This window comes from Ursus maritimus, unplaced genomic scaffold (assembly GCF_017311325.1).
Source record: "Ursus maritimus isolate PB19 unplaced genomic scaffold, ASM1731132v1 scaffold_2, whole genome shotgun sequence".
In the NCBI taxonomy this organism is placed as follows: Eukaryota; Metazoa; Chordata; class Mammalia; order Carnivora; family Ursidae; genus Ursus; species Ursus maritimus.
Window position 1 is genome coordinate 97,602,206 of NW_024424452.1, and position 25,727 is coordinate 97,627,932.

Genomic DNA, 25,727 nt, shown 5'->3' on the forward strand with positions numbered 1-25,727 from the left:
TAATACATGATGCAAATATAGTTGTTGAAGTAAAATAAAATATAGCTAAAAGATTGCCTCATAGAATGATCTAGAACCCCAAAAGTATATACACCTTCTCCATATGAGCCTATCTTTCCCAGAGAAATCCTTCAATAGTTCTTCACCTAGTATGGGGATTGTTGATATGGAGTTGGCCAGTGGCTTCAGACAATAGCCGAAAATGCAGCCAAATCTGGATATGATTATACTCCACAGAATATACTCCACAGCTTTTATCAGCTTCTCAAAAGGATCACTGTCCTCAAAATGATTATACACCAGGGCTCTTTATAAGCTCTTATATATCTCTATATAAGCAGATAACAAAAAGTTAACCATTTGTTGAGCACTAAGCCATGCATCTTATGATCTCTAATTGTTAATTCCACTTCGCATTTGCATAAACTGAAGCTGAAGGGTTAAGTTACAGGTCAGGTGCCAATCCAGATGTGTGCTGCAGTGAGGTTGAGCTGCACTCAAAGCCGGTGCTCATGTCTGGGATGTGCTGACGGAAATGAATAAATCTTTGCTTGCAACAATTAAAAGAAAATGGGAAAAGTGCTCCTTCGTCTCATATGCCATCCAGCACAAGATAGCGATCTCTGATCAAACTTCCCGCATTGAGCAGATTAGAAAAATGAAAATACAAAGCATTTGAGAGAGAAAGCTTGACTGAATGAATTTTTCTCAAAAGGGAAGTTAATAAAATCATGGGTATATTCGTGCTCCATGACCATTGCAGTTTGGATTCCTGTGAATTTTCTCTGTTCCAGCTGGCTCTTTTGGCAACTACGAGATACAGCTATTTTGCCCTTTTTTACAAAATAGCAGGCAATCTCGGATATACCTGCATTTTACCCATTCAGCATTCAGAGATAAATCTAGTTCTTGTCTTCACAGCCTGCTTTCAGGGGCTGGCTCCAAGCGGCACGGGCAGACCCAGCATGTATGTGCACGGAAGGACATAGCCCTGGGCATATTTTCACCATGCAACGTATTGTTCACCCAGAGACCACTCAGCAGGCCTCCAATTCCATATCCCTCCAAACAGTGCAACTATTTCCTTGTCCTAAATATCTCCCTGACCAACGCTTTACTATATTTAAGCACCGGTTATTTCCTGCCTCTGTGTCACAGTTGAATGCTTCGTGCCATATTAATGTTCAATAGCACAATGCAGAGACACATCCAAAGCCTTGGATTATTTTTCTCTGCTACTCACACATGATCCCTATTTACAACAAACATCCCTCTTTCCTCCAACATTTGTTTAAAAGTATAATCTTGCATTTAAATGCAAATGATTTCTTTGAAATGTGGTAAGAAAAGGAAGCTCCCAGGTTTTCCTTCCTCTGGGTGGGGGGGCTCTCCTCTGGATCCACTTCTCTGCTGCAGACGGAATTCTAAAACAGTGAACACACGTTCAATAGATGCTGTACTTTCAAGTCCTTAAGCATGATTAGTTAATTCACTGGATATTAATGGATTTGTTTATTTTGATTGTCGATCTATTGATTAACCTCTAATGAAAGCTCCAGTGATGTTTATGATGAATGTGTATGTGCGACACACTGTTTAGTTCAAAAGAGAAATAGATAAGAAATGGAGAAAGAAGAGTCAGGGGAAGACCGGAAAATACTGAACAGTCTCCCAAGGCCGAGGGGACTGGGACTTCCATAACATCCAAAGATATCGAAAAGCTGTCTTCCTGCAAATTGCTTCCTCTTCGGTCTGACTAAAGCCCCAACTTTACAGTGTCATCCTGGCAGGTTGCAAATGATGGATGGTGTGAACACTGTGGCCCACCCAGGACAGAGAGTGCTTGGCAGCCTCTCGCAAGTTGTCAGGTTTTGCTCAGATCTAATCGGAGAAGCCTCCTTCCAGTCCAGAAGCCTGAGCCAAAAAGGGAAAACAAAATGTCTCAGCTATGCTTGGTATCCAGCAGGATAAGGAGCTGTTTTTCTGGGAAGAAATATTTTTTTCCCTTTAAACCTTGGGTTGCCCCTCCCCCCCGCCCTTTATTCCCCCTTCATTTTGAGCCTAGTGATCAGTCGATGACCCAGGCATACAAGTCTTACCTTTTGGGAGACGAAGAATGAAAAATTGTTTACATTACACTTTGACGTTGTAAGTTGCTCCTTAGGGATTCTTGAAGCTAACATTTTATATGAATTTCCCAAAATAAAAGAGATGCCTTAGTAACTGCTCTGTCCTGAGGCCTAACAGCGTGTTCGGCGTGTAAGGGCTAAATACATAGCTACTGAATGACTGAATGAAAGTGGCTGGTGAATTAATCGGTGAATATATGGAAAAACAAGTTGTTGGCCGAAGATCAGGTGAAAGATGACAGTGTCCCAGGGAAGAGGAAAATTTCAATACACCTTAGAATTGCTATCACTTGTTTGGGGAAATTTAGCTTTTGAAAGTCATTCTACCTGAATATTTTAAAATTACACTTAGCTGTGAAACATATTTGTTAGCAACTGAAATTTTCTAATTATCTAGTCTTGCTTTTTGTTAAAAAAAAAAATGGGTTTCCAAAGGAAAATAATCCCAAATCTCCAAGAATAAACTGATTCCCCCCCCCCATTTTTGACGGGCTTTCTTTCCCCCACAGCCCGAGGGCATGGCTGCATTAGACTCCTGAGATCAGGAGCCTAGGTCTGCTCTGTAGACACCAGGTTGGCAAAATATAACCTCCTGGTTCCCATGTGCCCCCAGTAAACCAAGCCCAAGGTGGCAAAGACATTAAAATGCTCTTCAGGGACAAACGGCCTTTCTTCAGGCTTTTTCTTGGTTTCTCAGTACTTGCACCTGTTTTCTCATTCTAATTAACTGTGTGTGTGTGTGTACAAATTATTTCCCTTAAAAACGAAATTTGTTACAGGAATTCGAAGGAATATGTCCCACATCATTAAGTATATGTAAGTTGTATGGGAGTTGGTAAATGAGACCGAACTATTCCAAGTCGAGAAGGCAGGCTTTTTTCTTTCCCCATTTCACAGCCAATTATTCAGTAGAGACCAAGGCTGCTGCTGTTTCTGTTTCTGTTCAAGGTGTGAAAAGGACACCGATGAGTGTGCCTCGGATCCGTGCTTCAACGGAGGTCTCTGCCAGGACCTGGTCAACAAATTCCAGTGCCTCTGTGATGCCGCCTTCGCTGGTGAACGCTGCGAGGTGGATGTAAGCGGGATCTCCTCTTACGTGTCTCTCTTACTCTGGCAGAATCTCTTTCAGCTTCTTTCTTACCTCATTCTGCGCATGAACGACGAGGCGGTTGTGGAGTGGGGCGAACAGGAGGATTATTAACACTCACTGAGACAGTCCTAAACTTAAAAGCCACTGACGTTCAAGAAATGCCTTGACTCACTTTAGACTCTAAACAAGAAAAAGAAAAACTACCTTGAAAATTAAAATAAATTCAAGGACTATTTTAAGCATACCACGGGCTTTTATGAGAATATTAAATATTTACCTATTTCGGCTGTATATGTCAAAAGTATCGTTCTTAACATAACCGGAGACGTCTCCTCGTTGAGTACAGTTCATACGAGTACATTATCTTCCGTAGTGCGCTCCTAGTTGAGTGACCGCTGCAGTTAAGACCAGATTTTCTCCCACACTCCACTTCTGTGTGTACTTTTGTAATGTGAGTCGCCCCGTGCACCTCCATCCTAAGGCTTTTACGTTCTTTCATTCCCATCTACTATTCGCGACATGACAATATGAAAGTTACTGATTAAACTGTTTTGCATCTGTCTATGTTTGTATACATAGCTATTCAAAGGAAGTGTTGGCAGTTCTCTGGGAAGTTAAAAATATATATAAAGAGAAAGCAGGGAATCACACGAGATCCCTAAAATGGAGAGAGAAAATTTTCTGGTATTACTGGTATCAAAACTCAAATTATGCCTCATCCGTATAATTTCTGATTCCACAAAACCTCTCCTTCAATAGGAGGACAAAAAAGCCCTATTTCCATTTCTTTTTCCTGCAATACTTTCTATTCAGTTAGAGTACTTTTTGGTTAATTGCTTATAAATTTATGAGCTTGCTGACATTTCTATCAAATGGACTGATTTGAATTGCTTTTTGATGCATATTTAATAAAAAATAATAAGTACTGTTGTATATCCATACACCAAAAAATATATTATAAAACTCGATTTCCTTGAGGCATATTTTTCTAAAATTTGCAAGTAAATATGTCATCTTTGAGTAGCTTTCTGAAAAAATCATGGAAGCATAGTGCCTTTCATTATCAAAATATATTTGGCATTATGTTTTCTTTAAATACGTACCTGAAATGATGGATCTACAAAGTAAATTATTAAGATATGCAAAAAATTATATATATTTGTTAGCTTTAGTAGACTAAATATAGCAGTAATTTTTTTAAAAAAAACTTTATTTGGTGATATTTTTAATTCCTTCCACTGGCATGTTAGAATTTCTGCTAAATATCTCTGTTCAGATGTACCCTTCCAAAGAAGACATTGTGCTCATTTAAAGAGAAAAGTGGTTTGATCCTATGAATCAATTTAGAAAACAATTACAATAACAATGACCTGACAAGTAGAACTTTAGAAACGTGTCTGTCTTTAGGAGCTGCCCTGGTTTGAAAACATGAGGGCGATTTATCCATTGGGTGATCTCCAACCCTCATTTAGTCCCAGTTGTTTAAAGAAAGTTGTTTTTCTGTGGAAATGACCAAGGAAGACCTAAATATACCAATCAAAACAAAAGGACAAAATAGTATACTATAAAAGCAAAGGAAATGGATTCAGTTCTATTTTGCAATAGTAATAGAAGAATTTATGCAGCGAATTCGTATCCTCTAGGATACTGGCGGTCATTTCAAATGGGAACCAACTGATTTTGCAGCCTTTCCTTTCCCCTCCTCCTCCTTGCTCCCAGCTAGGCGGCATGCACCATACTGCTGTCTCAGATGGAGCCGTCCCAAACTTGGACTTTGTCACAAGAGACTTGGGGAAAACCCCCATCAATGTTTGCATTCCTAGATATTTGAAGTAAACATAAAAGAGATTATGGCCAAAGACCATACATATGGCTTTCACATTGACTCCCTTTTTGAACACATCTGTACTTATATACTTACAGGCCACTTCAGTGTAATTTGTTACCTTTCAAATATATCTGAGTCATTCACAAATGCTTTCTCTGTGAAATTCTGATGTCTCTGTCATCATTGTCACTGCCAATCGCTTTTCTGTTTTCCAAATGTCTTGTCATGAGATACCTGACTTAAAACAAAAATACTTTCCTTTTCTCTTTATTTTTCTATATTTTTCATTATATTGTGTGTGATTATGGGTTTTACATATTTATACAGAGTAATAAAACTTGTGTTTCTGTATCTCTACTTCTCATCCTCTGACAGCTGTCTTTGTTTGCCTTGACTGCGTCTTGCGTGGTTAAGACATCCACCAGCCAGGCACATGTGCTCGTGCGCGCGCGCGCACACACACACACACACTCACACTCACACTCACATCACATCACATAATGAACACACAGGCATTAGTCCTCATCTTCCTGAATTGAGGTCTCCTTCCCCGGATGTGTCCCTGCAGAGTAAATACCTATGGCCATCAAAATCAAGGTCCCGTGTACTTTCCCTCTCTGCAAGTATTCCTCTCACTGGCATTCTAGAATTGATTATATCCCTAATTGTTCTCACTGTTGGTTTACAGTGTCCCTGCCCATAGTAAGCATGGTTCGGCCTGGCTCCACAGAGGGGCCATCTCACCTAAATAATGGAAATTCACACAAATTCATCTAGATCAAGCTTCTGAAACAAAACCTGTATTTAGTTGGATAACAGATCGTTTCTTTTTGCTTATTTTTAAGATTTAATATTTGAACTAAGCGAGGCCATGTCTCTGTGTTTGGCCATGCCTCTTCCTTCTGTGTGTGTGTGTACATGAAGAATGGGTTTTATTGCTCTCCTTTTTAGGGAGAAGGGAAGTAGGGAAAAGAGGAACGTTTGCAGAAATTAGTGTTCTGGCAGCAGGAGGAAACATTAAATTCAAGTAACACTATTGAGAACCTACTCTGTGCCAGGGACTGTGATAAGCTGTTTTTAAATATTTTTTTTTCAATATAAGAACAACCAAAGTCTCTCACCTCCCAAAATCTTCACCAAATTGTGTTTAAAGATCCTTTTGCCATTTCTGAAATTATTCAGCTTAATTTTGCAAAATTGAAATGGGATTCTTTCTGGAAATGGTGATACATAAAGTTTGAGTTTAGTGATTTAGGTAGGAAACCAATGAAAAGAAATCTGTGTTGTTCCAACTACCAAAATTATTACTAATAGGGACTATCTCCCTTCTTACCTTTTTTAATTTATGCAACAATAACTTAATGAATACCTTAATGAATGAATGTGCCATGCTCTGGATTAGGTAATGGAAATACAACTATAAATTAGACACAGGGCTTGCTCGCAACAAGCTGAAGTTCTGGTAGGGGGTGTAGGTAAACAAACAGTGAAGGACAGACAGTTCCTGGGTCAGTGTTAGGATAAAACTAAGTACCAGCTATAAAGGAGCACTTAGGAGGGGCATTTTGCCCAGTCTTAAACGTGGATGTGGAAGGTCTCAAAGCGGAAGCTGGGATTCAAAGGCAAACAGGTGTCAGGTTGTGACAGGAGGGATGGAACAGTAGAGACCATCACCGGCAGACGGGGCTGCAGAGCTAGTGCAGGGTGGCTGGAGCCTGAAGTGCAGTGGGAACACACTTGACGGAGGCTGAAGAAGTAGCAGAAATGAGTCCTTGTAGGTCAAATCAATGACCTTGGCTTTTTCTCCTAAGAGTAATGGGGAGTCTTTAGAGGGTTTCAATCAGAAAAGTAACAAGATCACACTTGCACTTTAGAAACATCAACTGGGCTTCTATGTAGAGCAGGGATCAAAAGCAATGCGAGCCGGGACACCAAAGGACACATTTACGGGCAACTGCAGTACCACAGATAAAAGGAAACGACATTTGGCACCACCTTATACAGTCAAAGGGGATTAGAGGAGGGGTAGATGAACAAAGTTTGAAGCTGTAAGACCTACCTCATGATTGTTTGGAGAAGGTGTAGTTCTGAGGGGATATTCCAGCCAAATTTGGTGATATTTAAAAATATTTGTCGATTTAATAAATGAGTCAATATAAGGTTCAGTGGGATAGCCAAGTACTGTTATTAACCAGTGTTAAATAATCCAGTCTGGAATCCAAGAGAGAGAGCTGAGCTGGGTGTCTAAATTTAGGCGTCATATTATAGATCTATTGATCTTTTGTATTCCATTCTCCATATCTATAATCCACTTGTATTTTTTCTTAGTATCTTTTCCAGTTTTTCTGAGATCTAAATGACATAGAACATGTGTACATTTAAGGTGTGCAATTGGTTGATTTGTACACTTAGATATTGCAAAATGGCTGCCACCATAGCCTTAGCTAACACCTCCATCTCATTACATAATTACCATTTCTTTTTTGTGGTGAGAACATCTATCTATTTTCTTAGCAACTTTTAAGTGTGCAGTACAGTAGTATTGTGAACTATTAGTCATCGTGCTGAGTAGTAGATTCCTAGAACTTACTCATCTTCTAACTGAAAGCTTGTACCATTTGACCAGCATCTCTCCATTCCCTCACCCTCCGCTCCTGGCTACCCCCATGCTACTCTCTGTTTCTATGTTCTGTGCAATGTTTTTACATTTTATATATGAATGGGATCATACAGTACTTTTTATTTTATGTCTAAATTATTTCACTTAGCATTATGTCCTCAAGATCGAAATGGCAGGACTTCATTTCTTCTCATGTGGAATAATATTCTCTTGAATATATGTACCAGATCTTCTTTATTTGTTCATCTGTTGTTAAACATGTAGGTTGTTTTCATACCTTGGCTGTTGCGAATAATGCTGCAATCAACATGGGAGTATAGATAGCTCTTTGAGACAGTGGTTTCGTTTCCTTTAGATTTATACCCAGAAATGGAATAGCTGGATCATACAGTAGTTCTATTTTTAACTTTTTAAGGGATCTCCGTACTATTTTCCAGAGTGGCTTCACCAATTTACATTCCCATCAACAGTGCATAAGGGTTACCTTTTCTCTGCATCCTCGCCAACACTTATTATGTCTTGTCTTTTTGATGATAGCCATTCTGATGGCTGTGAGGTGATATCTCATTGTGGTTTTGATTTATATTTCCATGATGATTGATGATGTTGAACACCTTTCCATATGGCTGTTGGCCATTGATACGTCTTCTTTGGAAAAACGTCTATGCAGTTTCTCTGCCTATTTTTTAATCAGATCAGGGCTTTTGGGCTATTGAGTTGTATCTGTTCTTCATACATTTTAGATATTAACCCCTTATCAGATATAGGATTTGCATATATTTTCTTGCATTCCATAGGTTGCCTTTTCATTTCATTGATGGTTGCCTTTACTCAAACGCTTTCTCGTTTGATGTAATCCCACTTGTCTACGTTTGCTTTTATTGCCTTTGCTTTTGGTATCAAATTGAAAAAATCATTGCCAAGACTGATATCAAGGAACTTACACCATATGTTTCGGTCTAGGATTTTTACAGTGTCAGGTCTTACATTCAAGTCTTGAATCCATTTTGAGTTCATTTTTGTACATGGTATGAGAGAGGAATTCAGTTTTATTCTTTGGTGTGTGGCTATTCAGTTTTCTCAACACCATTTATTGAAAAGATAGTCCTTATTTTTGGCTCCTTTGTCATAAATTAATTGGCCATATATGGGTGAATTTATTTCTGGGCTCTCAATTCTGTTCCATGTGTCTATGTGTCTGTTTTTATGCCAAACCCATACTGTTTGAAATCAGGAAGTGTGCTGCCTCCAGCTTTGTTCTCCCTTCTCAAGATCGGTTTGGCTATTCAGGGTCTTTTATGGTTTTATATACATTTTAGGATTGTTTGTTTTGTTTCTGTGAAAAATACCATTGGAGTTTTGATAGGGATTGCATTGAATCTGTTGATTGCTTTAGATATGGACCTTTGAACAATATAAATTCTTCCAATTCATTAGCACATAATATCTTTCCATTTTGTCTTCTTCAATTTCTTTCATCCCTATCTTGTAGTATTTAGTGTACAAATCTTTTACCTCCTGGTTTAATTTATTCCTGAGTATTTTATTCTTTTGGATGTTATTGTAAATGGGATTATTTATTTCTCTTTCAGACAGTTTATTGTTGGCATATAGAAACACAACTCCTTTTTGTATGTTGTAAAACCCCCAGAAGGAAGCATAAGGAAAAAGCTTTAGAACATCGGTCTTGGCAATGATTTCATGGGTATGGCACCAAAAGCACAGAGAACAAAAGCAAGAATAGACAAATAGAACTACCTCAAACTTCAAAACTTCTGCACAGCAAAAACCAAAAACCAAAACAAAACAAAAAAACAAAAACCAATCAATTGAGTGATTTTTATCCTTCACTCTGCTAATGTGGTGTATTAAACTGATTAATTTTTGTATGTTGAACTGCCCTTGCATCCCGGAGATAAATCTCACTTGGTCATGATATATAATTATCTCAATAGTCTATTGAATTTGCTTTCCTAGTATTTTGTTGAGATTTTTGCATCTATCTTCATCAAGGATCTTGGCCTGTGGTTTTCTTTTCTTGTGGTATCTTCATCTGGCTTTTGTATCAGGATAATGTTGACCTTATAAAGTGAGTTTGGATATTTTCTCTCCTCATCAGTTTTTTTGGAAGTGTTTAAAAAGGATTGGGGTTAATTCTTCTTTAAATGTTTGGTAAAATTTACCAGTGAGGCCATCTGGTCCCGGGCTTTTCTTGGATGGGAGGTTAAGTGATCACATTTCTATTGCCAAAACAACTGTTGTGTAAAGGTAGAAAAGGAATAGATGATACTTTCGAAACTGTGAATAATGATATGCGCTAACATTGTTTTCAATTTGAGAGTCTCTCATATTTGTAAGTCCAGCTTTTCCCCCCTCATAATATCTCTGAGAGGCATTATTATTTTATTTTAAAGATAAATGAGTAGAGACTTAAAAAGGTTACCTGAATTTCCCCAGGCCAAGTATCCAGGAAGCATCAAAGGTAGGGTTTACCCACATCATTTATTTCCACGACTAATGCTAAGGAGAGGTCTCGGGTGGGTCAGTTAGGACCCAGGAAAGGGATCTTGGAGAAATTAGCAGGTGTTTCCCTGTGATTGTCATCCAAACTGGTCAAGAAATACACTAACCACCATCAGGAATGGTTTGGAAAACCAAATGAGAACTCCTTTCCAAGGCAACCCTAAATTTTTGGTGCTGTGGCTGGTCGCCTCATCTCTCGAAGGAACTCACACAAGTAGAGATGATAGCAAGGATAACTAGAATAACCAAAGAGGGGGGATTTGAAGAGTCAACAGACATGTCTGACTATTAATGTGACTCTTTATCCTGGCTAAATGAAGAGTCTAAACATACATGCAAATTAATGGATGGCCCGATGGAGGAAACCTGAAAGTCCCAGAGTTCCAGGTTGGGGGGCATCCATTGAGACACAATAAGTCTAGCAAGTGATAGGAAATTCTCCCTCACACTAAAAAATTTATAGAACTCATTAAACTAAGAGAGTAAAGCAGAAAGTAAAAATAAACTCAGCAGGGATTTGGAGTCATTTGTGAATGACAGAGTCACAGATGGTTTCTGAGAGGGTTAGAGCTGTGCTTGATCATAAAGACTGATGTCAAGGATGATGCCAACTGGCCCGCATCCTTGGGCTTCTGTGAAGAACAGAGCACTGGCCAGTGGCACAGGGCACTTCCTCTCGATGGCAGTCTCTTTGTGCTCTCAATTTGGCCTTCAGGAAGGAAGTACCCAGAATGACAGTCTCTACAAATTATTATTTTAAAAAACACTGTCACTTATCACTGAGTTTCCACTAATTAGCATTCAGGAAGGAGTAAATATAGCACTAACATAAGAAACGGTTCTGAAATATTATTTTGATGTATTTCAATCATGGGAATCAGGTCTGATTCAGTTCACTAATCTGTTTTCCTTTCATCTTTTCACACATTCTTAAGACTTCTGCTTCACCAAGTATAATTAATGCTCTTCATTTCGTAATGTGGGGTCATCACCACCAGCTTCACAGAAATCATGTAACGTAGACTTTCACCTTCAGAACACATTTCTCCATGTGTCCAAAACAGAACAGAAACAGGCACTAGAGAGTGGGGCCCCTGGGTTGTAGGCATAACTGAATTGGTTGGTGTTAAGCCACAGACAGCTGTTGAGAAATAACCATGTTGAAATTTGCCACTGAATTGACTAGATAGCCAAATCAAACAGCTTTTTAGGTACCTGTCAAATTAATCTCATCATCTCTCACATTTCCCTGACGGGATCACTGCATTGCTATAATGTTGGACTTTGTGGAAACTGGTTTTTACAATATTTATTTATCCATGTGTCCACCATTTATCAAGAGTCTCCTCTACACAAAGCTCTGAGCCGAGCATGATGAGCAACTGACGTAAGGACAAAGGATGTATTCCTGCTCTCAAAGAGCTTAGGCAGGAGAGCTGAGTGATTTCCTGGTACAGCTCTACCCATATAGCGTTTCAGTTTCGTAAATCATGAAGGTATTTGAAATGTGGCCCTGATGACGTCTGTTGGCCATGACAAGGTTGACCACGTTATTTATTGTTCGACTGGAGTATTTTGAGAGTGAAAGAGAGAACTATTAATAATCATTCTGGGACAACAGCCTACGCTGATATTGTTCTGTGCAAACTGAGATATATCCTAGTTATTGCCCTAGAGGGAATGCATGATGTTTCACTGGACACACTTCCATTCCCTTCAAACTGTGGTTGAAGTCTATCATAGATCATTCCAGAAATGAGATGTACGTGATACAAACCAATGAGTTGGCCAAGTGACTCAAAGCAAACAATGAGGTCCATTGCATCGTGTTAGTTACCATTTTCTTGAATTATCTCCCTTGTTTTATACCCAAGAAGAACTTTGACATTAGTTCCATCTATTCAGAGCAGAGTTGTGATCAACCAAACTGAAAACTGCTGGTATGCAATCAAATATCATGCTGTTGTGTGGTTTGATATGACATGAATTTAATTTTTCCTAAATTTTAATTTTCACAAACGGAGAGTGTCGATTCTTATGTAATATGACTTTTCTTCTTGAATGACTCATATTCCCTTTAGGAAATGAGGCTTCAGCTCATTGAATCCATAGCTGATCTTTTTTGTGAGAGCAAATGGAATGACATGTAGAAAAGTAGGTACACTCGAGGGAATTTAACATGTGAGCACATTTAAATATCAAGATAACTGACTTAGATTTAATAATTATTTTAAAATTATTTCTACTTAAAACTTTCACGATTCATAATACATATTTGTGGATTGTATGCATATTGTTTTCTTAACCTTTGTAAAAACAAAAAATTATGTCTTAAAGGGCATAAAGATCATGGCTATTATTTTTTACTCGCCATTATAATTTCTGAATCACAGAGTGTTGCATGTAAACTGCAGAAATCTATTGGAAACTAATCGTATACAGAAAGGAAGCAACATATTAATACAGCTCATCCAAAAACAAATGGGCATTTGCAGCAAAATGTATTTGATCACTTGGAAAGCACATTCATGATTGTCTCATTGTCTGAGTTTAATTTAGTCCCACATGTGGCTCTGATTATATATTACTTCCACCCATTTCCCCTAGTATTTCTTTGATAATCCTATGCATATAGCAAGATTTTGCTGTAAAGGAAAACTGAGGTACCAGTATATTTGCTATTCAGAGTGGTAAAGTACATAGTAATGCCTGATAAATGACCGAAATCACTCGAGTTCATAACCTAAAACTCAGGGGAAAAAATTACATCTTAAAAGTAAAATGTTCCTTTGAATTTTTTAGTAGTCATCATCAAGTTATGGACATAATAGGTACTCAATAAATATTCACTAACACTGATATAATGAGTGAGTGTGTTTGAAGTAAGTTCAAAGTGGCAGTTTCTAGCTTAGAGAATCGTGTGTGCGTGTGTGTGTGTGTGTGTGTATTCAACTTGCCCCACAGTTACTGAAATTAATGAAAGTGTTAGTACATACTAAGTACAGAAAGCTGGCCCATTTTTCCTACCAGTTTTGCATAAGGCAAGTCTCAGTCATTAGTAACCACTTTGGTAATGAGATTGTCTTAAAGGATAAGGGAGTCACACTCTCCGTTGAGGGAATATTTCCATCCAAAAACCAAAGGCACAGAAACCCTATTATTTCTGCTGAAGTGGAATTTGATATAAATTGGCCTTTTCCTGAGCCTGTTCCAGAGGAAGCTTAGATCCATCAAGACATGGGCTCACACCTGTAGCATAATCATGTGGACACCCAAAGACACTCTCGGAGCAGCCCTCAGGGATACACTTAATTTGACTTTCTTTTTGCTTTTAGAAAAGCATTCCATTTTATCAGATGGACAGAGCCCCTCAAAATCTTAGTGACTGGGGAGAGGAGCGTAACTTCTCCTCAAAGAAAAATGTGGTTGAATTATTAAAATCCTTGTCCTCTTAACTCATCTTCTCTAAAGCAAGTAAGAGCCAACCACTGTTGCAACTTTGAAAAAAAGACATTTAAAGGATCTGTTGCTTATTTCTTTTTGAGCCTTAAATCCTCATTTCATTCCTCTTTGCCTGGTCAAATATATGTGTTCTGAAACCTTACCAGTGAAACCTTCCTTGCTCCTGTCCCCTGCCCAATCAGTACGGGGAGTGTCGTCACGTTTCCACACTATCCCAAGTGTGCCTCTATCCTCTATCATAACATTTCCTATTTGTGGAGTGCTTACTCTGAGCCAAGCATTGTGCTAAGGTCATTACGTACAATATCTTGTTTATCATTCACGAAAGTCCCAGGATTTATACTTACTAGTATTTTCCCGTTCTACTGATGAGAACCCAAAGTCAGGGAGAGGTTAGGTACCTTTCCCAAGATATCCAGCTCAGAAGTTGGCGGTCCAAGCATCCACATTTTGGGGTGTGTTTACCTCTTACCAATGAGCAATACTGCAATAATTTATTTGTCGCCTTGTCCTCCAACCCATAAGCTACAGGAAGGTAGAAAAAATGTCTTGTTTACATTTGTAACTTCAGTGCCTGGCGGTGGTGCCGGATAGAGCAGGTGCTGCCGTATTTACTGAAGGAGTAAAGGGATGGGGAAGGAACGGTATGTGGTGCGCACAGAGGAGAAAAGAGGATGTTTCCAGAGGTGGGGAGAAAAGAAGTTTCACATACAAGATACATGATCCAGGTCTTAAAGAATGAGCGGGAATTTTCCTAGCAAAACAAAAACCACATTCCCCTAGCCGTCCCCCCTCCAAAGTGTTTTTGTTTTGTTTGTTACCAAAGTGTTAATTACATTGTTTTTCAATGAAGAAATTAAGTTACAAATAAAGTTGTGTGCCTGTTAACAAAGAGAGCTTGGAATGCCCCAGTGTTTATTCGTAGGAGAAAATCCACATTATGTGTATAATTATCTGCGGATTTGATTAACTGCATTTTGGTATGTGTGAGGGTTTGAGAAAGGAAAACCTGGGAAGCCACCATCAGATCCACAGACTTCCATAGGGATCACTGAGCAGGGCTTAGAGATAGGAGAGAAGGAAGGACATTTATGGCACTGGCCCCAAAAAGGTAATAAACGTCACACAGATTGTCGTAGAGTCCCTAAGCCATGAGAGGGGAAGTATGCTTAGGAAAAATAGGTGGTGCCAGAAGAAAGAGGAGGATCCAGGAAAGAGCCAGAAGAGTTCACGAGTAGTAAGAGCCCTCCGGCAGCCACGGGAGTGTAGGGACATAGATGGAATCTTCTGTATTTGCCCCAAGAGCATCATCCGGGAGACCAAAGCTTACTATTGTTTTTTATAAAACCACTCATCAGAAAAGACTTCCAAAGACATTTCCAAATGTTCTCCCTTTCCCAAATTCAGCAGAGCCTGAAGGATTTGTGCTGTCCACTCCCGCCTCAACCCTTGCCAGCTCATCCCCCCTCTAAGCCACTGGCCCTGTAAAAACTGCTCCTGGGGGGACAGGCAGACATTCAGGGCCTCTCAGCGGAAATGCAGGGCTCGGTCTTCTCATCTCCTCCCTTTTCTCATCAGTCCCATGGCGGCGCAGAGAGCTGCTGGCCACAGGCCTTCCCTCGTCCCCGGCCACCGAGAGAATGAGAGTAGTTTCCCAAAGTGATCATCCCGTCCACACATTTGTTTCGACAACGTGTCTGACAACAGGCAGGACGTAGGCGGAGAGGGCCAGAGCAGGGAATCAGGGAAATAGAATATATAATCCCGACTATCATAACTTCAAGAAAACTACGATCTAGTTTCAGAGGAAAAAAATAAGACATGTTGAAAAGAACTAAACCCTAATTTTGTTCCCGAGTAAAAAGCACAGGATGAATTCACGTAATTTTGGTCACTACGAGCTATTCCAGGAGGGGAAGTTTTCATGGAGGATATGGGAATTAAGCTAGGCCATGAAATATGAGAAAGATTATTTGGAGGACAGAAAATGGGAGAGCATTCAAGAGAGAATAAAAGTCATAAGTAAAGATGTGATAGTGGGAAAAAGTTTGGGTGACATGAGCTTGGGAGAGTGGAGAGGCCTGCCTGGAACAGGCAAACAAGGCTGGGAAGTAATGGGATGTAAAATTGGATGGATGAAGGGGAGGGCTAGATTGTAGATTAAATCGCCAAGCATCTGTTAAAATCCAGCCACAGAAGGAAGAGTTGCCCCGTAATTCGCTGATTTAGGCCTGTGCCATTCCTCTGAGCTATTTCCTGTCGGGATCACACCAGAGCCACCACTCACTTTCTCACTAGAAAGGGCTTACACCAAAAAACAGTAGCAGCTTTCTTTAATGATGGTTTAATTAATGAAAGCTCCCCAATGACATTCTTAGATTTATTCTTTCCTATTGGAACCCAAACCAATACAAACTCTTCCTTGTTCCGGAAATTCTTTTTTCTGTATAACGGTATACAGACAGGGTGCTCTCGTTGAGCAGGTTTTGGGGGGTGGTGGGAGTGGTTGGGTTTTTTTAACTTGTCTATAAAAGGCAGATATTCTTTCTTTAAAAAAAGATTTTATTTATTTGAGACAGAGAGAGCACAAGCAAGGGGGAGGGGCAGAGAGAGAAGGAGAAGCAGACTCCCCACGGAGCAGGGAGTCTCATGCAGGGCTCGATCCCAGGACGCTGGGATCATGACCTGAGCCAAAGGCAGATGCTTAACCAACTGAGCCACCCAGGTGCCCCAAGGCAGATATTCTTTAACCCACTTTCTTATTTCTGCTAATTAAAAATTTTCTGTTGGCATAGTTTTATTACTAAGTTTTGCTTTAAGCACCTTTAAAAAAAAAACTTCATTTGAATCTTTTTAAAGTTCTTATTCATTAATCGAGGATTTTCAGGCCTGTGATGTTTTGGTCTGAGGAGGTTCAAGTATAATCAGATTAAGTCTCCTTCAGTAAAAATTGAGCAAATTCCCTAGACCAGCACCACTGAAAAAGAGTCTTTGGGGCAATACACAGATGCTGTTACTTCTCGTCATCTTCAAGTATATAAATTCAAGAAACTTATTTATTCACTTAAAACAATGCCTCATTGAGCAGATCAATATAAAATGTACCTTATACCTGGCAGTAGGTCGTTTGAACATTTTTGTGATTAGTGCAATCCATTTTCAAAGCTAAGAAAGCCAGGAGATTCTGAAAGTGAGCCATTAACTGTCCACAGGGAGTTAACAGCTCAGTGCATGAGAAACCCCACTGCTCAGGCCTCAGGTGACCGGGATTTTCCTGGTGCCTAGACTGCCAACAGTGGTGCCTTCTCTGATAGTGACTCATCCTTCCTGACCGAGAGCAGCCAGCCCGCGATGCCTCATGTACTCCTAACCACTGGTAGTAGTGTAATTTCCAATCTACAGGTGCAAAAACTTAAGGCCTGAACAAGTGAATGAATCATGAACTAAACAAGAGTCATGCACTTCCTCGAAACTCAAATCCTTGTCCTTTTCTCTATTATACAATCTTGGGTTTCATTTCCTAATTTGTAAAGTGCAGCACTTGGAGACTGTTTTTTTTTAAAGATTTTTATTTATTTATTCGACAGAGATAGAGACAGCCAGCGAGAGAGGGAACACAAGCAGGGGGAGTGGAGAGGAAGAAGCAGGCTCATAGCGGAGGAGCCTGATGGGGGGCTCGATCCCATAATGCCGGGATCACGCCCTGAGCCGAAGGCAGACGCTTAACCGCTATGCCAGCCAGGCGCCCCCTGGAGACTGTTTTTAAGCAGACCGCCCTACCTGAAAGTTTGAGAAATGGGAAAATTTTAGAAATGTGAACATTTCTCAATTGTAAAATGCATGTTTAAAATAGGAACCATTACAAAAGATTTACAAAAACACAAGTTTTTCATGAAACCAGCTATACCCAGGGAGCTCTGTGGAATTTTTGCAAGAACAGTTCAGGGGGAGCAGATGAGGAATGTAAATGGGAATGAGATTGTAAATCTGCTCTATGCCCTTAATGGGATCCAGTATCTATTTATTTTTACCATTAAGTCCTGTGAGTGCTAAAGGTATTAACAGCTGGCAGTATGTAAATTATCCCAGTTTGCTGCTTCTTGAGGTGAAAGGTGGTGTGTATTTGGGCTGATATGACTCCATTGCCACTTAATTGCCATTATAAATGCTCTTGAATTATAGAAACCAATATAAGCACCTCAATTTAAATATTTATTTGCAGAACCTTAAGTGATAGCATTGAGCTTCACATTCACCTCGTGGGGTGAGCTAAAGAGGTACAGGTCCTGTATAACTGTGTATAATTTGTCTTCTGCCCTGAGACAGAACTCCTGCCATGGCTGGGGAATACGGGCCATTCCTCCTTTGAGGAAGAAAAGGCACACCTTTGTAAAGAGGCATTCTGGGACGTAAAGAGCCTGGGATGCATTATGAGAACCATCAAGGCGATGGGCACGTACATAGGGCAACACATCTAAGTGGCTACCTGTTGGAATAAAAGGCTGTGAGAGAAGAGTAGGCTGTGTCTTGTGTATTGACCGACAGAGCACTGTTAGCCAGAGCGGGCTAACGCAAGGACGCCATCTTTGGTTCAATTCCTTCTTAAGGATTTGTTCACTGATTTATTCATTCCATTGAACCCAGATTGCGACCAGCATCACAAGCTCCTACTACATTCTTGGTTCAAAGTGAGGTCCAGATTGGGTGCATGGATCTCTAGAGCTTTCCTCTCTACCTGGCAAGTATACCAATTATCACCTGGCTCTCTTGGGAGCCGCTCATCAATTATGATGACGTGTCTGTTTTTGCGTTTGTTTAAATTATGCCATTTAAGTTATCACTTCAGTTCAAAAAATTTTGAGCACCTATGATGTCAGGAACTCTGAAGTAGACAGAGGAGAAGATGGTATATTCTGTTTGAATACAGCTTTGCAAATATAGAACAGTATGGATCTTGAAATCCTACGTTAAGTCAGAAGTATAGTATGCCCTGAATTGAAGGAATCCATGGCGGAGAATATGCCAATTAGAATTTTTGCTGCATAAAAATAAAAGTATGTTCTTATAAATAAACGTAGTTAGAGTTTATAACATTTTATACATAGGCAGTGCTGTCCTTCTTGATTTTCTAGTGGTAGTGTAGGATAGTGGTAGTGTAGGATAACCTTTTTGCATCAGACTTTTTAGGTAGGTGGTCATTTGCCATTGCAATGAGACAGCTGAAGTGCATTTCAGGGACTCCTGAATCACCGTCCTCATCAACTGGCATTTACTGAATTCAGGCACTATAAATAATACTTACCTACTTTATATATAGTGAAATATGTGGGCATGTTTTCACATAAATAATGTCGAGGCCATTTTTTTTTATATCTTTAAGAAAATAGGAGCTCATATATGATGGTTTTGAAACTTAGCGTCTCAAAAGGAGTATAAAAACAACTCTACGGTTCTCCCATGCTCCTGGAAACCTTCAATGCTTAGGCAATGGGTGAAATGGGAAAGGCTTCGTTAGTTTGCTACTAAACGTTCCCCAGTGTCCTAAAACCATTATGGCCTCTTTCATTCCAGCCAGAGGCAAAAGGTGTAAACGCTGTGGCACCCAAAAAGGATTAGCTACTTTTACTTGGAAATTAGCAAATGGATGTATAATTTTTAATTATGCATACATTTCAAACTTTCTAGCAAAGTCAAATTGTGCTGATGTTAGTCAAACCTAATCTAGGCATTGATTCAAGAACCTGCTGATGGGGTAAAAAATACATGGAAACTTGTTAACAAGAAGTACAATTATCTACATCTCAGCAAATAACGCCAGGGTGTCATGTAATATGCTGAGCTCAGGCAGCCCAGAGCCAATGAAGATCTCTTTCTTCTCTTTACCGTTAATATTTACAGTTGGAAGCAATACATGGCTGCAATCTGAGTGCTGCACCTAAAAGGGGAGTTGTTGGCTTGATACCTTGTTTCCTGACACTGTGAAGCCCTGAAACAGCTACCTTCTTAATCATCGCCTGATAACATTGTGTTAGAACTCGAGGGTAGCACATGGCTGTTTTATACCAGCAACAACCCTGGGAGATTTTCTGCATTGTTTCGTTATTTTACTTCTTGATAGACATGCTGGGGGTGTTAAAAGCATAGGACTGAAAGTTGTGAATTATGGGTCCTTTATCTTTGTTCTCCTGCTGATTTTTTCAGGGTCTATGCAGGCAGTGTTCATAGATGCAGCTTGCCTCCCAGACACCTACTGTGTGCTAGGAAACTTCCAAGAGCTCACAAAATCCTTCCCATCCATCAGCCGACTCTACTGAAGCGAATTCTTACATGCCAAGTCCTAAAAGCAAAATCAAACTAACATCAATAAGCAGGGAAGTGTGGCTGGTTAGATAAGCATTGTATGTAGTGAGAGACCTGCAAGATAAAATAACCATTATTATTCTACTCTGTGTGTGTAAACATGTCAACTAAAGGTAACACGGTTGAAATCGAGGGTAGATTTGAGGTCACCTCCATGTCGTGCTCTACCTGGAAGGTGTCTGGGCGTCACTGAACACGCTCTGACAATTTGAATGCTAGGTCTGCTGCTCAAAAGCCTCATTAGGTTGTTGTGAGGATTAAGGTGAGATGCATGGGAAAGGCCACGGACATATTAAATCCCCTGATTTTAACTACTTTTCCTTTTTCCCTGTGTATCACCTTCTAGCTCCAAAGTATTTTACAGGTGATCCCACTGTAGAAAATGAACTAGATATCGAGAAGCTCGATTGCCCAGGTGGAAAGCACAAATAATCAAAGACCTAGGTGTCATCTTCCTGGTAGAATGATGTATTTATTCTACATTCCCAAGACGAGGAAAAGAGCCCTCAAAAATCCTAGCCAACAAATGTCGGTACAAGATACAATGAAACGAGGACCGACTTCTATGACCCGCTTAAGGATAAAGATGCCTTTTCCCGTGGTGGTGGTTTGTCCTCAGGCCTCCCACGCGGGGGGGAGTGCTTGGCTCACTGGAGCTGTGTTGTGACTCCTCCTCTCTTCCCAAACTTGTAGCTGCTCCTCGTGTTGTTAAATCAGCGGCAGATGGCTTCCTTTTACACCCCGCGCTGTCAGTGGAATGTAAATGCATCCTCACAACACTGAAGATACCGAGGCTGTGAGTTTAATCTGCGCCGCGCAGGCAGAGTGACCCTGAAAAGAACATGAGTACTGAGCACGTTTGGAGGATTGGCACCTATCCCTGTAAACAGAATTGGGGAGGGTTTTCCAAGCCTAGTGACTAATCACGGTTTTCTTCCTCAGGCTCTTAACACAGGCCTATCCCTGAGGACAAGTAATCTAAGCGGCGATTGAATAGAAAAGTTACAGACCCAAGGGAAATTTTTTTTTTTTTTAAGGGGGAGAGGAGTGCTATTCTGGGGTGTGGGAAAAAGAGGAAAGAGATGTACTGTATCACAACATTGAAGAAGCTTCATTTATAGTCTGAATTCTCAGTTCTAAGTCTCTTGGGGACTGTAGAAAACAAAATTTCCTTTTGATTCGGATTATTGAAGTTGATAAGAGGAATAGCCTACTGGCAGTCACTTCAGAATTCAGAAAAAAGACGTATATCATTCCAATGTCCACATGACACAGGATATGAAAAAATGCAGTCATGGACAAAGATCATCCTGAAAAAAAAAACCCTTACATTTTGAGAACATTAATAATAAATTATAGAAGTAAAATATAATCAAATACTTTAGCTGGGTTATGTCACTTCTCCTTAAGTTGATCTACGAACTGGGTAATTAATAGAAAATCTGATCTTCTATTTTACTAAAATACTAAAAAAAAAAAATCACTAAAAATTAGTCCATGGCAGAAGGAGAAGAGGAGTCTTCACATGATTTCTCCTTTGAGCCTTTTTGTAGGAAAGACACAGAATACTTCGCACGTCCAAGTCCTGTCTTTTCCCGGCAAGGATCTCCTAAACTATTATTTCGAAAGATAACACAGACATTTTTAATATTATAATTAATGTACATACTTAGGTTTAGAGATCCAAAGGTATAAAATAACCATCTCGTCTACATTGTCTGATCTAATTTTATAATAAGCTATTAAATTCTGTGCTGGGGTGTTATACGCAACTAATGAATCATCGAACTTTACATCGGAAACCGGGGATGTACTGTATGGTGACTAACATAATATAATAAAAAAAATTAAAATAAAAAAAAAGAAAAAGAAAAAGAGGTTAAAAAAAATTCTGTGCTGAATTTATACCTAGAGATAGGGCAATTTTAGTTTGGCTCTATTTTTAAACTAATAAAAAAAACACCGTTAGACTTTATTTTTGTCCTCCCAAAAAAGATTGCTTTACATTCCTCATTACTAATATAAACATATCCTTTCCCCAGTTGTGTTCTTGGGCATTTATGTGGACTGTTAACAACGTCAAACATAAGGTTTTTGTGTGGGTGTGTGTTTACACGTGTGATTTAATCTTGCCAATTTAAAAACCAATAGACTTTTACCAAATGGCTTATTTGGAATTTGAAAACCTGACTTCTGAAAGAATTCTTTATTTCTAAAACTAAATAGTATTTTCATATAAATCTTCACGATGTGAGGGTTCCTATCTTTGCTGGATGTAAGATACCTTGGTGTTTTAAGTCGCTTACAAACTCATAAATTTCAGTAATGTTCACTTGGGATCTGACCAATCTCAGTTTCACAGTACCCGTCTCTAGTTAGACATACCACGTCTCCAACTATTTTGGACAGAGAAGGCTGTGCAGTGAAAGGACTCCCATTAAAGCATCCTATGAGCCTTTCATCTTGCATGAGGCAGACTTTGAAACTGAAAGTCCAATAATTTGATGTAAACAGACAATGACAATCGAAATGGCTGCCTCTGAGATTATTTAAGAGAAGGTGCAGGGTAGAGACATTCATCAATGAAACGCTGGAAGAAAGGGTTTTTATTTCTATGTTTGCTTTTTAAAATAAGAATAGAGTAAATGGCACAATAGATTATATAAACAAGGACTTCAGTGACAAGCTGTCCGAGTTAAAGTAATATATTCTACATGGGTGACTTGACGCCACACTTTATCACCTACACGAGGGGAAGCCAATTTTAGTTTGGTCAATAAAATACAACTTCCAGAGTCGGGCCCGGGGCACCGCTGACAGTGGGGCGGAGCCTGGTGATTTGGTACCCCCTTCAGCTGGGGTGCAGCCCGAGTTGGCTCTGCCGCCCATGGGGGGACGTCGGATGTTTTGGTTCTGTTTGACTCATAAACACTTCCGCAGGTATATCAGGAGGGATGGGGCCGGTGGCCCTTCATGCTCTGGTAATTCAACGCAGATCTGGAGCATAAGTGGGGCTGGTTATCCCAAAGCTGGATTTACTGCGGTCTCACAACTGTTGAAAATTGAACTCCATGGGCTGCAAGGCAGGGGTGACGGGGGCATCTCATTATAAGAGGCGATTTTTTTTTCCCAGAGGCTGGAATCTCCGCTGAATTACTGACGGACTTAACTCGAATGTCGACTTGGACCAAATAATTTTCTGATAAGTTAGCCATAAATCCTCAGTAAAATAAGCTTGGTGTTCTCAGCATATCTATTGGCTTTTTGATCATTTTTATGGCTTTCCTTTTGCTGGTCAAATTATCCTTATATGCTCCTAAAGCTCTTCTGACATGGATTAAGTCAACACAAACCAATAGACCTTCATTACTTTGGCAACTGGTTTTGATTTGGGGGCAATAAATACAATGACACAGACTAGATTACCTTTGCCAAAAGGATATGTGATAAGCTATAAGGATGTCAGGGGTCCGGCACTCTTTTTCCTGCATAATGTGAGAATGAATTAATAGCAGCTTTTAGACCAACTGAAGAAAGTTGGAAAGAAGAAAGAAATCTGAGAGAGGAAAGAGCCAAAGTGCAGCTTTTAGGTCAAGAATGAGCATGCCAGGGGATCATGGGAAGATCCGTGAACACTCGCTGTGTGCCTGGCACTGTGCTAGGCCTGGCAGACAGGGTTAGGGCCAGATATGTAAGGAAACTAACATATGATGTAATCCACGAATATCTTAGTGTCTAGTAGGGGAGATAAGACCATCAGTGGGAACAAGATTTACTGGGCAATAAACGTATAGAGAAGAGAGAAATCAGCAAGAGCTGGAACAGCAGTGGAAGGGATAGTGGGAGAAGCAAAGTCTACAAATTTCAGGTTTGGACAAATTATTTGCATTATAAACATTACTTTAAAAATACTATTGTTCCAATTTTTTTTTGGCGAGGGGAAGAAATTGAAACCTAAAGAAAATCAGAAAAAAAAATAGTATAATGAATGAGTATATACTCTTCGCCCAGCTTCAACAATTTTTTAACATTTTGCTACCCCTTGTTTACCTCTGTGTATACACACACTTTTTTTTTTGCTGCCTATTTAGAAAGTAGGTTGCAGACATTTTAACATTTTTGTCACTATTTCAGCAAGTGTCTCCAAAGAAAAGGATTTCCTTCTACAGCCACGACACTGGTATCACATTCAAGAAATTTATCATCACCCCATGTTCAGATTTCTCCAATTGTCTCAATAAGTCCTTTATAGATTTTGTTTTCAATCCAAGATACGATCGGTTGCATTGAGTTGCTGGTTTTCATGTCTTTTTAGTATCTTTTCATCTCAAAGTCCCTCTGCCTTTTAACTCATTTGCTAAATATTCTATTGCTTTTGAAATTATGTATAAAGATCCATTCACATATTTATCAGTCACCTTCTAAAAACTATACATGATGGCAGAGATGGGGTATAAAGAAATTGGAACCCTTTTCTGCCTTACAAGCCCCAGGGTGGCGAAGGTCTCTTGGCGTATAAATAGAGAAGTCAACGTTTGAAGCGGGTACATTTGTAATAAGGGTACCGGTCATACGCGCTAGGCGAGATCAGCAGAGAATATACATGAAATTGCTTCTGTGATTCTGACTCCCTGCTTCACTGATGGGGAAGAAACAGAGCTTGTATCGAGGTGGTTCCGTGCCCAGGCTGGGTAAACACTTGGCTGACAAACGTGCTGCTACTCCTTCTACTTCATCTCCATTCGTGGCTCTACGTAAGCGCTCAGCCCTCTCTCAAACTTCTCAGGCAAGCAGGAAATGGCCCAGCACCCCAGCCACGTTGCTTGTTCTCCCACCACTGGATCCTGGTGCTGCCCTCTGCTTCAACACCTTTCCTTACCTCGTTCTCCCAGGACTTCCTTGGAGGGCATCATGAAGTCCACCTTCCTTCCCCTTTTCTTTTCTTTGCACTCACCTATAACATCACACCTTTCTCAGGGACCTGTGGTAGTTTCTAGAGCTACCCCAACCCCCAGGCACTAGCACTAAATAATGAGTTTTTCAAAGACAGTGACTATGCCTTTAAATTCCATATGTGCAGGACCTAATATGCTGCCTGAAACTTTGAAGGCATTCAGTAAAAATGTATTGGGTGAGCAAATGAATGTATGAACAAACGAGCGAATGAATTTCACTACCAATCAACTTTCTGGGCTATTATTATTATTATTTTTTAAGACTTTTTTAATTTATTTGACAGAGAGAGAGAAGCAGCGAGAGAGGGAACACAAGCAGGGGAAGTGGGAAAGGGAGAAGCAGGCTTCCCACTGAGCAGGGAGCCTGATGCGGGGCTCGATCCCAGGACCCTGGGATCATGACCTGAGTGGAAGGCAGAGGCTTAATGACTGAGGCACCCAGGTGCCCCAAGGCTATTATTTTTTAAAGATTTTATTTCTTTGAGAGAGAGCGAGCGAGAGGGAAAGCATGAGCAGGGGGAAACGTAGAGGGAAATAGAGAAGCAGATTCCACGTTGAGCCAGGAGCCTGATGTGGGACTGGGATCATGACCTGAGCCAAAGGCAGAAAGATGCTTAGCCAACTGACCCACCCAGGTGCCCTTTCTGGGCTATTATACAGAACTCTTCTTATGACTGAAAAGAATTTAATAGTGCATCAGACAGAGCAATGAGCATTACAAGTGTAGGAGTCAATAACCATTGATCAGCCCCTTTGTGCA

At 40.0% G+C, this 25,727-nt stretch overlaps 1 protein-coding gene across 1 annotated transcript in view; it reads left to right on the plus strand.

Annotated features, from left to right (window-relative positions):
• Positions 1 to 25,727, plus strand: part of CRB1 (crumbs cell polarity complex component 1) — a 177,142-nt gene that overhangs the window by 142,070 nt on the left and 9,345 nt on the right. Inside the window, exon 11 of the mRNA XM_008685170.1 lies at positions 3,078 to 3,204. Within this exon, the coding sequence (XP_008683392.1) occupies positions 3,078 to 3,204 (127 nt within the window). The remainder of the gene's footprint in view (positions 1 to 3,077; positions 3,205 to 25,727) is intronic.